The 15480-nt window shown below is 40.7% G+C and overlaps 1 protein-coding gene across 1 annotated transcript in view; it reads right to left on the bottom strand.

Moving 5' to 3' along the window:
- The window catches only part of PAIP1 (poly(A) binding protein interacting protein 1), a 41610-nt gene that overhangs the window by 24979 nt on the left and 1151 nt on the right, over positions 1-15480 (bottom strand). The window contains exons 2-3 of the mRNA XM_004703629.2: positions 14995-15167; positions 609-794 (exon numbers count right to left, since the gene is read on the bottom strand). Coding sequence (XP_004703686.1) covers positions 609-794; positions 14995-15093 — 285 coding nt within the window. The 5' untranslated portion in view covers positions 15094-15167. The remainder of the gene's footprint in view (positions 1-608; positions 795-14994; positions 15168-15480) is intronic.

Raw genomic sequence — 15480 nt, 5'->3', positions numbered from 1 at the left:
GACACATGGCAGCAACTGTGCGGTACAGGGTTGCAATGGCCAATTGTTTAGAAGCGGATCACCAGGCCTTTTCCTCCACTGGGGGACTTGAATTTCAATCTTTCCATTAATAGCCGAGCATGTTAACCATGTTTATCACCCAAGGACTCCCAAAGAAAATAAAGATAAGTAGAAATGGTAGCATGGAAAGTATTTTATAGATTTAAAAAAAGACTCATTATGAACCATTAAAGATCTCCCATCTCTTTCTCCAACAATGCTACCAAATTTAACACCTAAAGGAACTACAATTCTTTTCAATATATTATTTCAGATCCTATGGATCAAGCCCTACCCCAACCCTTGAAAAAAAAATCCTAAAACAAACAACAAAGATGTGACTTCCTCACAAATATCCACAGCGCCTACAACTGCCTGCATGCATAAAGAAATGAGTTTGGACTCCAGTCTAGCTTTAGCCTCTCCTCATTATAGAAAATTTACACCAAAGCTTTGAAAGTACCCAGACCCACAAATGGTTACCCTGCCCTCCCTCCCTCAAAGTGTTGCCACCATTCTTGGGCTTCAAGGAGCATCTGAAGATGAACACATACTAACAGCCAACCTACTTGTTGATAGATGAGTTCCACAAGGTCTTGCAAAGCGTCATCTGTGGTAACCCAGCCATTCAGGGTCTCTGCAAACTGTTCAATTTCAGTTTCAAAACAGCCAGGCTGCTCTGTAAGGTGATTCAAAAAGTCCTGAACATATTCTGACAGAGTAGGATAATCTTCACAACCATCCTCATAGGATTCCTACAGATGAAAAAGGGGGAAAATGTCCATAACTGGTTAAATCAAATATTAGGCAGCTTTAAATTAGGGTATCTCTAATACAGTAGTTCTCAGCCTAATGCTGTGACTCTTTTAATACAGTTCCTCATGTTGTGGTGACCCTCCAACCATAAAAGTATTTTCATTGCTACTTCATAACTGTAATTTTGCTACTGTTATAAATCGGGCAGCCCTGCGAATGGGTCGTTCGACCCCCATAGGGGTGGTTGAGAACCCCTATTCTAACACAATACTTTGAGGGCAGTTTCTACTCTTGTAAAACAGTCTTAGCACATGGAAGCAGCACACCAACATGTGTGATCATGACCGAAGGGACTAGGCTTCAAACACCAAAGGTGGGGAATCATATCATCGTCAATGAGGGTGGCGCATGATGGGGATCCAATGTCCATCTGTAGACAACTGGACATACCTTGCAGAGGGGTAGTGGGGAGGAGATGAGTCACTTAGGGTTCAGTATAGCAATAATAAACTCACAACCTTCCTCTAGTTCTTAAACGCTTCCTCCCCGCAACTACCATGACCCCAATTCTGCCTTGCACACCTGGTTAGACCAGAAGATGCACAGCGGTACAGATGGGAACTGGAAACGCAGGGAATCTAGGACAGATGAACCCCTCAGGACCAGGAGTGACAGTGGCGATGCCGGGAGGGTAGGGGATGGGGTAGAGAGGGGGAATTGATCACAGGGATCTACATGTGACCTCCTCTCTGGGGGATGGGCAGCAGAGGGATGAGTGAGGGGAGACGCTGGGCAGTGTAAAATAAGATATAATAATTTATAAATTATTAAGGGTTCATGGGGGAGGGGGGGGGGAGGAAAATGAGCTGATTCCAGGAACCCAGGAGGAAAGCAAATTTTGGGACTGATGAGGGCAACAAATGTATAGGTGTGCTTTACACAACTGATCTATGTATTGTGATGAATTATATGAGCCCCAATAAAATGATTTAAAAAAACAAACAAAAAGTCTCAGAAACCCAGCGAGGCACCCACAGGGTGGCTATGAGTTGGAATCAACTCGATGGTGGTATGAGTTTGGTAATTTGGTTTTAATAAAATCAAATCCACTGAGCTATTTTCATTTCTTGCCCAATAGCCAAACTGTGATAATATAACAAAAGTGTTTCCGCTTAAGCTTGGTAGGGAATTGTCTTCTCATCTCTGGCAAATTACATTTAAGAGATGAAGTTGAAACCATGCTTCACCACAATACCACTATAAAAATTGAGTATGATCTATTTGTGGATAAAATAAGATCTAATGTTTGCTTCAAAATGTGAGGGAAGAGGCAAGGTCAAGGATTAAAACAAAAGAGAATGACTCTATGTAGCTTCTGAAGCCAAGAGGACTCATGTTTACCATTCTCGTATTCTTATTAAACAGTTTACTGACATATAGTCACATGATTATGCAACGTTTTCATATTCTTGCAGGTATTTGTTAATTTCTTATGTTGAAAGGAAACAAACCTACTTAAATTTGTTACTGGTCTGTTAATTCCCAAGGGCAGGATTAACTGTCAAAATTCCATCAGGGTATATAGACAGTTGTTGGAGACTTTTTGCTGCTACCTCCAGGTTTCTATCCAACCTAAGAGGAAGTAGTTTCCAGCTAGTATCTCATCACTGTGAGAAGACAAAAGGCTCCACAAAGAATAAAGTGCTTTTAACCTCTATGATAAACCTTTAATGATCGATTAAGTGTAAGGATGTTAACTGCCAAAAACAAATAGAAAAAATCCTTCTCACAACTCATTGACATAGATTTGCTGAAATACATGACCGTTATCCATTTAATGGAATATCATATAGCCACGTAAGATAATAGAAATTTGTAGATATCAGAGAAAAACTTCTAGGACTACACTGTATTAAATGAAGACAAAACCAAATCAAACAGATTAAGGAACCATACTTCACCACACTTGACTTCGTTAATAAAGAAATTTACTCATATAGGCAAAGAGTTTCTGGAAAGATGCAGTGACCTGTGAGAGGTGAAACTGTAAACGCTGACTGTCCACTCCGAGTTGTGAAAGCAGGTCAGCACAATAAATGCACACATTAGCCTAAGGCTGAAATGATTCTCTGTCTTTGTGAAAGAGCATTAACGAACATTTACTCTATCTCCAATCCCTAATTTAAGTAGTGTCCAGTCACCTAAATGAATCTGCACAAATGAACTATCCATGTATTATGGTCTAAAAAACTGTCCTATGATGTAAGATATGAAAATAATAATCTATAATCAAGGGTTCATGAGGAAGGATGGGTGGGGGAGGGAGGGGGAAAAGAAGAGGAGCTATATCAAGGGCTCAAGTAGAAAGAAAATGCTTTGAAAATGATGATGGCAGCATATGTACAAATGTGCTTGACACAATGGATGAATGTATGGATTGTGATAAGAGATGTAAGAGCCCCCAATAAGAATATTTAATAATAATTTTTAAAAAATTGTCCTAAACACTTATACTTTCTCAACAGTGTTTAAAATTCTATACCAGTGGTTACATTAATGGTAACATTAATAGAACTACACATGCACCATGGAGATAATTTATGTCTTTCAGTAAAATAATGATGTGTTTAAAGTGATCCAGGGACATATATAAGCCATATATAGGTAACTGGACTTTGAACTCACACTTATTCATAGCCCCAATCTAAGAACAATCAGTTCTTATGACATGGCCCTGCTCAATACATATCCTCATGAAGCAATCACTGAAGATATGGACGCTGCAGCAAAGTGTGGTGAAGATAGCAGACAGTGCCTGGCCATCAGGAAAATAGCCTGTGGGATCTTAAAGGCATGTCTTAAGGGAAGCTGCCATGTAAATGAGAGGTTGGCTGAGTCCACCTGGAAGAAGCATACCAGCATGTGTGATCCATGAATTGTAAACAATATAAAACCCAAACCCACCCCAATAAAATGATTTTTTTAAAAATCCAAACCCAGAGGATAGAATAGTATTAGACCTTAAATTCTGAACATCTGAAGGCTGTGGATGACAGTAAAGGCCCAAAACACATTTGCAGGGTCACCCCCCCTCCCCCCGCCATGCAGATTAAGCCACTGGTGAATCCCTCTGACGATGATGGACCAGAGATGAGAAAGGCCTTGTTACCAGACAGGTACCTTGTAGTATGGAATACCATAATTATAGTTAGGACCAAAATGTGATACCTTTTGTAATTTCCCTCTTGACCCAACATATTAATTGTTCCAGTTTTTAATATATCTGCTTTGTTATTGACAGAGGTTTTCTTTTATTGTGTCATTAGGGTTGGGCAATTTGTTTTGTTTTTAGTCTTGATTTTGTATGATTTTCTAGATATGAAACTCAGATTAGGTAAACTAATAGAGAAAACAATTGGATCAATGATTCAAAGGTACATGACAGGAGAGTTTGGCAGGAAATGGGGAGCTAACAACAAGTACAAGGAAGAAGAAATGTACTGGGATTGATTATAGTGATGGCTACAACTCTTTTTTTTTATTTTTTTTTTAACAGTTTTAAAGGTTTATTTCCGAGTTCCTGGGAGGGAGCGGAGAACATAGAAAGGGACAGAGCATCCTGAGCTCCCGAGTGAGGTCCACGAGTCCCCAGCTGGGGGCCTGAGAAGTCGCACTGCCCTGGAGGGAGGTTACAACTCTTATGGAAGTGAATGAACTATTGAAATACATGATATGTGAATTGTTTCTTAAAAAAAAGAATTTTAAAATCAAGTAAGTAAATGCACACATTAGGTAATGTTTTGGTTGTCACCAATGACTCGGAGTCATTGCGATCACCTGGGTCAGAGCAGAACTGCTCCAGAGTTTTCGAGGCTGGGTCTTTCAGAAGCAGACCACCAGGGCTGTCTCCCCAAGCACCTCTGGGGGGCTTCAGCTAGTAGTAGAGAGCTTAACTATCTGCACCACCCAGGGACTCCTTAATGTTTAACCACTCGTGTGAACTTTATCATTGAAAATTATACTAAGTATTACAATACAGACTAGCACTTCACAGACTGGTTAGGTCCCACACATAGGGGTCCTACGTACAATGGAATCAACCACCACCTACCTGGTCTTGTGACATTCTTACAACAATTGCTTTGTTTGAACCCATTGTTGCAGCCATGGTGTCAATTCATTTTACTTGTTCTGGTTGACCCGCTATTCCAACCACAATGTCCTTTTCTAGAGTCTGATCCCTCTTGGTGTCCAAAACTTGTGAGATTAAGTCCCATAACCCTCACTTCTAAGGAGCATCCTGGCAGATTTCCTTTCTTTTACCAGACCGTGTTGTTGTTGTTGTTGTTAGGTGCTGTTGAGTGAGTTCTGACTCACAGAGACCCTATATACAACAGTTCATAGTATATTCAATATTATTCAACACCATAATTGGAAGGCATAAATTTTTCTTTAAGTATTCTTCATTCATTATTCAGCTTTCACATGTACATGAGTTGATTGAAAAGACTAACGATTGGGTCAAGTGCTGTAAAAATGTGTGAAGACAATGTCCTACCTCCTCTTCTCATGCCAAAGCTCAGTGGATCAGTGGGCCTAGCTTTCTGGATTAAGTGCCTAGAGACACCTCACTTTGCAACTGAGCTTCTTGCTTAAAGGCATTCCACTTTACTGGCTCAATGGGCTACCAAGCCCACCACTCTACCTCATGCTCTGACACTGCTGGTGTCTTTCCTCTGTCATCACAGCTTTCTGCCTCCCTGATCTATGCATGTGGGAATCTCAGGGTCCAAAAGGTGTGCTCCACTCCTGGTTTTTCTTTCTGATGGTAGTAAGATCCTACTTTTTGCTGATGAAATCATTCATTTTAGACCTAGCAGGATGGCAAAACTGACAATTCTCATAGTTCCAACATTTTTACATTCACAATTAGCTGTTAATAATTACTCACATTTGAATCACATAGTCTTACCAGCATTTCCCACCAACATTTTCTTACCCAGACCCGACAGGAAAAGTGGTTGGGTAGGAGTTGGAGACTCTGGCTAGAAGGGCCATTTCAAGTAATTCACAGCAGCACGGCGCACCTTAGTACTCACAGGGACACCTTTGTCTTTAAACATGTCAGAGATCTTTTTGCAAAGATTTTCCCAGTGATATATATCATTTGATTTCCTGACAAGTCATCACAGAATTATTGCATACCACAATTATTCATAGGAAAGAAGTTAATCTGTAAGTCCCAGCTAAAAGTACTCATTTCTAAATGTCTATAAATGTGCCAACCACTGTGCCAAAACTATAGTTGGTGGTAGTGGTGGTTGTGAGCTGCCATCAAGTTCTTCAGAACCAAGCTTTTCAGTCTGTTATTTTTTAAATCAGCAAACTGTCTCTCAATAAAACAAGGTAGATAAAAGAGGCAACTAGAGCTGTGCTGAATACAGCAGCATAAGGGAATCTAGAGCCTGCCACGATGTACAAGAAAGGTGGCAGAGAGCAGTCTGGGCAAATAATGCAGCGTGTTTGAATGAAAGCCTGTTTGTTTTCTATGGGGGAACCCTGGGAGTGCAGTGGGTTATGCGAACTGCAAGGTCAGCAGTTCAAAACTACCATGGGCTCTTTGTGAGAAAGACGAGGCTTTTTACTTCCATAAAATTGTAGTCTCAGAAACCCACAGGAGCAGGTCTATCCTGTCCTACAGGGTTGCTAGGAGTCGGTATCAACCCCATGGCAGGGAGTCTGGCTTTGCAGTTTGAGTTTAGTTTGTTGTGTGTGGGACCTCGGGGACATCACTTGTCCTTGCTGTGTGACCCCTGTACTGCCTTGGTTCCAGCTAACAGTATCCTCTCCACTGGATGATTGCAAGAACCTCCTAACATGTTTGCTGGCTGTCATATGCCCCTTCTACTACACATCCCATGATTCTGATCACATCACTCCTTTACTTCAAACAGCTCAAAGTTTGGGGGATAGGGGCAGAGGGATTAAATTAATGGGAAGGAAACAACCAAAACTGAAATATCAAAATGTTGACATAATGTGAAGAATGTAACTAGCTAGCATTTTGTCTAAAAACGATTGAATAACTTTGTATTGTAAATTACATGGGGGTTTACATATTAGGTCCTCATTTGTAGAATCGATTCAAACAATTTATCAAAGTTCTCCATTGCTTACCCTGTCCAACCCCCACCCCGTTCCCCTTCTCCCAGGGTATTATCTTCCCCTGCACCTGAGATAACATCTGTCTACTCTCTAACTTATTACTTCCCCTTCTGCTCCCTACCATGGTAACTATCAAAGCATGTTTCTTTCAGCACAGAAACCTTTATCTTGATTTTATTTTTCAGTAACAGTGGTCTCATAGTGTGTTTGTCGTTCTTTCACGTGGTAGGATGTCCTCCAAAATCATCCCTGTCATAAGGTGTTTCAGTGTCATTATTCTTTGGAAAGGTTTTTTTTTTAAGTACAAAAATTCTCAGTCTTCAGGGTGGAATCAATGGCTTCCAAGCTGAGGAATATATTTGTTGTCTTTCTTTTTCTTAAAAAGAACCAGTGACAGCTATTAAAGGGGACATCAATTGGAAAACACTTTCAAGCTAGGTATTTTCAATATATTGTATAGAGATGAGACCTTAATCCTATACAGTGAGAAAAGAAAGGAAACAATCAGATGGTTAGATACAAGAAAATGACGCTACTGTAGTTGAACTTCTTCTAACTCATAAATTCACTACAAAACTGAGCAGGCTGCTCCACGGCATGTCCACGGCTATCAACCTTTTCAGGAGTTGACCGTCAGGATTGTTTTCCTGGGGACTGGCTTTGAAACACTGACCTTGCGATTAAAAGTTGAAAATTTACCCACTGTGCCATCGGGGCTTTGTAAGTAAAAGAAGCAATACTATTTTATATTTTACTTCAACATACTGGAGTAGGATGTGAAGGAAAGCCCACATACCACCAAGTTTTAACCTAAGCAATAAGCTAGTAAGAATATAATAAGTGTGCAGACAACAACATGTTTTATCCTTGATTTCTTATGGTGAAATCACCCTCATGAAGAAGTCAAACGGAAGCACAAGCCTGGAGTTCAGAAGAATTAGATTATCTTAGAGGTTATAGTCAGATTCTAAGGGAAGTGAGGTAGAAAAACTACTACAGGAACTGTGGTCTGGTGGAGGAGGACTGAAAACCAAGTTGGGAAAATGATGATCGTGCTGTCACATAAATGAATGAACGAAGAAGGCGAAGGAGCTGCTCGTAATAGCAAATGCTGGAAAATAATCTCACAGGTTAAAATCTGTAAGAGAATGATGGCTGTAGAGCCTCGGGAGTGAAGGAGACAAAGAAGAAATTTGTTGTTAGGTGCTATCAGATTCGGTTCCAACCCATAGTGACTCTATGCAAAACAGAATGAGACATTGCTCAGTGCTGCACAATCCTCACTGCTGTGCCTATTCCAGAGCCCATTGTTGGAGCCACGGTGTTATTCCATTTCCTCGAGGGCTTTCTTTTTGGTGCCCCTTCACTTTACTAAGCATGATGCCCTTCTCCAGAGACTGATCTCTCCAACAGCATGTCCAAAGTATATAACACGAAGTCCCTGCCTCTAAGAAGCACTCTGGATGGACTTTTTCCAAGACAGATCAGCTTGTCCTTTTAACAGTCCATGGTACTTTCAATATTCTTCTCCAACACAATTCAAATGCATTAATTCTTCCACGTTCTTTATTCAATGCCCATCTTTCATATGTATATGATGCAATGGACCTTAGTCCTAAAAATAGCCTTACTTTTCAATATTCAAAAGAGGTCTTGTGCTGATTTACCTAACACAACTTAACTTCTGGTCTCTTGACTGACGCTTCCATGAGCATTGACAAAATCGTTGACAACTTCAATCTTTCCTCTATTTATCATGATGTTGGTCCAGTTGTAAGGATTTTGGTCTTCCTTACATTGAGTTGTAATCCATACTGAAGGTTGCAATCCCTGATCTTCATCAGCAAGTGCTTCAAAAGTCCTCCTCACTTTCAGCTAGTAAGGTTGTGTCACTTGTATATCACAGGTTAATAAGCCTGCTTCCCACTCTGATGTTTCTTTCTTCTTCATATAATCTAGCTTCTCTGATGATTTTCTCAGCATACAGTTTGAACACATATGGTGAAAGGATACAACCCTGATGCACACCTTTCCTGATTTTAAACCCTTGTTCTGTTCACACAACTGCCTCTTGATCCATATACAAATTCAAATAAGCACAATGAAGTGTTCTGAATTCTCATTCTTCTCAACGTTATCCACAGTTTATTATGGCCCACTCAGTCGAATACCTCTGCATAGTCAATGAAATACAAGTAAAACATTTTGCTGGTAGACTCTGTTTGAGCCAAGATGCATCTGACATCAGCAATGATAGACTTTGTTCCACGCCCTTTTCTAAATCCAACCTAAACTTGTGGCAGTTCTCTGTCAATGTACCATTGCAACCATTGCTGATCTTCAGCAACATTTTATTAGCATGTGGTATCGATGATATTGTTCTATAATTTAAATATTTAATACTTACTCCTTATAAACATGAGAAAACTTTCAAGGTTAAGAACCTATCCCTAGAATCTAGCCCAGTGCCTGGTACTTTGAGACTCATACTTGGTTAACCGAACAAACGATACTGTGGTTGACAAGGTCTACTACGATAAATGTTAAGAGGGCAATAGATTAAAGATTCAGAAGAGCATTAGTAACTATCATAAAAAATAGTTCCAATATGTTATTCCATCAAAAGAAACAGAATTTGGTGGGGGAAGTAATAGAGGATACAGTGTAGACAGGTGTCAACTTGGTGAAGGGAAGATACTTTTTGACAAAAGGGAGGTGGAAAAAAATTGAGGGGGATGCAAGACAAGCTAATGAGAGGGTTGATAAATTATATAATACAAAATGATAACCTGATATGTAAGTCCCCACTCTTATTTCAAAATGAAAGCTATTGGGATTTTTTTGGCCTGTTTGTTTTTTAATGGGAACGAACAACAAAAAAATACTAATACAATTAGAGGAGGGGGACCAGACTAAGAGGTTAAGCAGCCACTAGGAGGTACAGTAGTATCAGTAGTGAATAATTTGGAAACTGTCAAATATTGAACATAGTAGAAAAACTGGGAAGTAACCTAAGGAGGGATGCACTTAGAAAAAAGTTGGCAATGGGGGGCAGGGGCACGCCCAAAGGTCAAAGACTACACACCTGCAAGCCACCTGTGAGCCTGGGAGTTTCGATTCTCCATCTGTTCTAGGGAATTAAACAGAGAAGCTGATCTACTAGAGGGCAGCCGGGAAGGCCAAAGGGGCTGGTGGCTCAATGTAAGTGGATTAATGTGACCCGTACACTGATAGTCTATAGCCCAAGAGTCTCTTCAACTACATAAAAATAATTGGTATGAGACTATGAAAAAAGAAAAACAACTGCATCTTTCTCACCAAAGAGAAGTCCAAGTCAACATGGAACAAACAGGGAGTTGTTTGTGGCTGTTACAATGCCACATTTATTCAATTCCTTACTGCTCTCCAATGGCTCCTTTTCCCTCCCAGAGCCCAAGGGAAGTTTCTGGCAAGAGCCCAAGCTGCTCTCATTTCTAATTTACATGACAGATGGCCCCTTTTCACCCCAAATTAACTACTCTTCCTGCTACATGTACACTTTTCCTTTCTAATCCTAGTTTTTCTTTAGTACTTTAAGATGCATGGACTTTTTTAAAAAATTATTTTATTGGGGGCTTGTACAATTCTCATCACAATCCATACATCCATCCACTGTGTCAAGCACATATGTACATTTGTTGCCCTCATCATTCTCAAAACATTTGCCTCCCACTCTAGCCCCTAATATCAGTTGCTCATTCCCCCCACTCCCTCCCCACTCCCCCCTTCCTCATGAACCCTTCATAGTTCATAAATCATTATAGTTTTGTCATAAGTTACCCTGTCCAATGTTTCCCTCCGCCCTTCTTTTCTGCTGTCCATCACCCAGGGAGGAGGTAATACTTAAATTCTTGTAATTGGTTCCCCCTTTCTACCCCACACTCCCTTCACCCTCCAGGCATCGCCCCTCTCACCACTGGTCCTGAAGGAGTCATCTATCCTGGATTCCCTGTGTTTCCAGTTGCTGTCTGTACCAATGTACATCCTCCGGTCCAGCCAGATTTGTAAGGTAGAATTGGGATCATGATAGTGGGGGGGGAGCATTAAAGAACTAGAGGAAAGTTATATGTTTCATCATTGCTACCCTGCACCCTGGTTGGCTCATCTCCTCCCCATAACCCCTCAGTAAGGGGTTGTTCAGTTGCCCACCAATGGGCTTTGAGTCTCCACTCTGCACTCATCCACCTTTACAATAGTATGATTTTTTTGTTCTTGGATGCTTGATGCATGGACTTTTTAAATGTACAGCCTTTCCAGAACTTTTTGATCAAATATGCAAGGACAACTAATACATGTAACAAGAAAAGAAAGTGTGCCCAGGGAATCCAGGATAGATCAACCCCTCAGGGCCAACAATGAGAGTAGAGATACCAGGAAGATTAGGGGAGGGTGGGGGGAGAATGGGGGAATTGATCACAAGGATCAAGATAAACCTCTCCTCCCAAGGGGACGAACAGAAAAGTGGTGAGGGGTGATGGAGGACGATTATAAAATATGAAAATAATAATCTATAACTTATCAAGGGTTTGTGAGGGCGGGCAGGCGGGGAAAGGAAAGGGAAGAAATGGCGCGCTGATATCAGGGGCTCAAGTGGGAAGAGCATGCTTTCAAAATGATGATGGCAGCATACGTGCAAATGTGCTTGACACACTGGATGAATGTATGGATTGTGATAAGAAATGTAAGAGCCCCCAATAAGTTTTTTTTAAATCAAATGTCTAGAAAATTATGATGGCAACCTATGTACAAATATGCTTGATACAATTGATGTATGGATTGTGATGAGTTGTAAGAGCCCCAAATAAAATTATCTTTTAATTAAAAAATAAAGAAAAGAAAGTATACCATGCACTATGGAAAAGAAAGAAAGACATGGTGTGCCATCATTAATCATCAAGAAAACTGGAGTTAAAAACAATTAGATACTATACACCCAAAAGAACGGCTGAAAAAAAAAGACACTCAGAAAAATACCTAGTATTAGAAAGTGAAACTAGGAGAAGTCACACATACTGAGTATGGACGGTAACAATCTTTATGAAAAATTATTTACTCTATGAGAGCTGAACCGTATGGCCCACCAATTCCACTCCTAGGCATATAAACAGAAATAGGGGCACATGTCCACCGAAACAAGGACAGGAAGTACATGACTGATCATTACCACTCCCAACCGTGGAAATGGCCCATAAAGTTCATCAAAGCTCTTGGCATATGTACTCGATAAAATGCTATGAGATTAAACCTCTACATGATACAAAGTACACAAAAAGATGATATATATTTGCTCCCATTTATACTCAAATTTTGAGAATACAAAACTAACGTACTCTGTTAACTCAAAACAGCAGTTCCAGGAGGAGAATGTTAGGGATTACAACCTTGTTTTACAACTGTGTTTGCTGAAAGTGAAGAGGACTTGTAGCACTTGCTGAAGATGATCAAAGACTATAGCCTTCAGTAAAAGTTACCTCAAGATAAAAGAAAAATCCTCACAACTGGATCAATTTAGTAACATCATGATACATGGATAAAAGACAGAGGATGTCACAAATTTCATTTTAACTGAATCCACAATCAACACTCATGGAAGCAACAGCCACGATACCAAACAACATATTGCCTTCTGCTATACAAGACCTCTTCGAAGTGTTATAAAAAATAAGACTGTTACATTGAGGACACCACCCACCAACCTAGGGCCATCAAGTTGACATCTTAGCTGTCCACAGGACATAGAATAAATGCTCCCATAAGGTTTCCAAGGCTGCAATCTTTACAGCAGGAAACTGACACATCTTTCTCCTAAGGCAGTGGTTCTCAATCTTCCTAATGCCGAGACCCGTTAATACAGTTTCTCATGTTGTGGTGACCTCCAATCATAAAATTATTTTCATTGCTACTTTACAATTGTCATTTTGCTATTGTTATGAATCATAATGTAAATATCTGATATGCAGGATGTATTTTCATTGTTACAAATTGAACATAATTAAAGCATACTGATTCATTGCAAAAACAATATGTCATTATATATTGTGAAATATCTATTTCTAGTGACAAATAAATGAAATTTTGTCTTGAAGCATGGTGTAGCATGGATAACAGTCTTCAAGCCGGCTACTCGTATGTGGGCATATCTGCATGTAGGCAGACCCGCCTGGAGACAGAGGAACGGTGTTTCAGTTCCTAAGCCCATTGGAAATGTGTTTTCCGATGGTCTTAGGGGACCCCTGTGAAAGAGTAGTTTGACCCCCAAAGGGGTTGCAACCCACAGGTTGAAAACTGCTGTAACCTAAGGAGTGGTTGATGGGTTCAAACCACCAACATCTTGATTAGCAGCTGAGTCTTATCTATGCCACCACTAGAGCTCCTCTGTCTGACCCAAACCCGACTGTCAACCCCCTCATATGCACACGAAAGCCAAACAACCCTTCAAGAAAACCAATGTAGAATGTGAATTATGTTGTTAGTGAAGAATATTAAACATACCACGGACTGTGACAAGAACAAACAAATCTGTCTTGGGAGAAGTACAGCCAGAATGCTCCTTAAAGGTGAAGCCACCAAGAATTCTCCCGTACTTTAGGCACGTTATCAGGAGGGCCTGGGAAAGACTACCATGCCTGGTAGGGTAGAAGGTCAGCTAAAAAGAGGAAGACCCTCAAGGAGATGCATAGACAATGGCTTCAACAAAAGGCTCAGGCATCACAACAACTGTGAGGATGGCACAGGACTGGGTAAGTTTTGTTCAGTTGTACACAGAGTCGCTATGAGTCAGATCCGACTCGAAGGCACTTAGCAACCAGACCTCTTGTCAAGCACAACAGTGATTACAAAGCAGCTTCTCATGTGTTGACAAGGTTCTGCTTCATGATTTGGATGCTGGTCACCTGAGTGTTCACTTGGTGAAACTTTCAGCTATAACCTATGTACCTATTCTGTAATACTTCAATATATTTAAGGATATATGACAAAGAGGCTTTATGCTAAATATATAGGGTTCACTATGAATCTAACTCAATTCAGTGGCGATGGATAAAGGTAACTCATTCTCTACCATCCAGCCAATGCCAACTCATAGTCATCCTATAGGGCAGGGTGGAATTGCCCCTGTGAGTTTCAGTGACTGTAACTCTTTACCAGCATAGAAAGCCGTCTTTCTCTTGCAGAGCAGCTGGTGGGTTCAAACTACAGACCTTGCAGATCGCAGCCCAACTCATAACCACTACTATGCTACCAGGGCTCCTTGGAAGGTTCCTGCTCCATTTCTCTGAACCTACTACTCATTTATTATTTATTTATTTATTTTACTAGCACAACAAATCCCTTTCTATATATCTCAACTGGGCTCAGCACTTTCTCCTTCTGTTTGAAAATTATTGGTTAGCAGTTTGGCAAAGGCTAACCTGAAGGTCTAAAAATTCTTTTCTTCTACTTTTATCAAAAGCCCAGACAGCATATCTGCACACAACAGGAATGGCCCACCAGAGGCACTTTTAATGTAACATGAAAATAACCACTGGTCCACCCAATAAAATGACTTTAAAAAAAAAAAATAACCATTAGAAACAAGAACCCAGATGTGCACTTCTCCACCAACCACCTCACAATTCACAGCAAAACCACAATTTATACTCATGCTACTAATGCCTATTCAGTTAGCTTAGTAAAATTAAATCAAAAGTCAACTTTACCCAGATTACAAGCTACTTACTATCCCATAGGCTTATCCATAAAGTCTGGAAACAAATTTTGAGTTTTCCAAGACTGTTAACTTCCTGGGAACACAGCAGTGAACAAAACACAACAAAGAAGGCTTCCAATTAAGCTTACACCCCAAGACCGCGGTTAGTAACTAAGTAATCTATTCCTGAAAAGTTTGGTTTCCTCACGAGTTCCACAAATTCATAATAACTTTATGGAAATTTTTGTTTTTAAGCATAAGGAGGTAATGATTATATCCTTCAGTCATAATGGTAATAAAATGCTTACTGTATAGTTAGAAGAATAACCTGATGGGTAAAATTCGGGAGCGTTGACGGACAGCTTGGACATTAATACGGGCGCTACAGCCACCTGGGGTTTGGCCATTGCCGCCTCGGAGTTCTGCTGCTGCGGGGTTTGATCCCGTGAACTAGGTGGAGCTCTTGGGGGCCTCGATGGTTCTGAAAAGGGGAAAAGGATGTTAGATTCGCTCGTTCCTTTGTGTAAAGGCTCATTCTAAATGAAAAACTCTATGTATTAAAAAGGACTAGGTTTTAAGAGTAACACAGGACTCATCCCGAAACGTCAGGTCGCCGCCGGGATACATACAAAGCTTGAAAAGGGAACAATGGGCCAGCTGTGGCTCGTTTCCGAGCGTTACCTGCCACTCCGAAGGCCCACTAGCGGGGTTCCCCCCTTAGGACGGAGTCCTTCGAAAAGGGGAGCGACCTGGGCTCGGGTCGGCCTTCGGAGGGGCGGCCCGGGGGGCGGCGA

This window comes from Echinops telfairi, unplaced genomic scaffold (genome assembly GCF_000313985.2).
Source record: "Echinops telfairi isolate 266 unplaced genomic scaffold, ASM31398v2 ScPeMD7_7469;HRSCAF=8507_1, whole genome shotgun sequence".
Lineage (NCBI taxonomy): Eukaryota > Metazoa > Chordata > Mammalia > Afrosoricida > Tenrecidae > Echinops > Echinops telfairi.
This window is presented reverse-complemented; position numbering and strand designations above follow the sequence as displayed.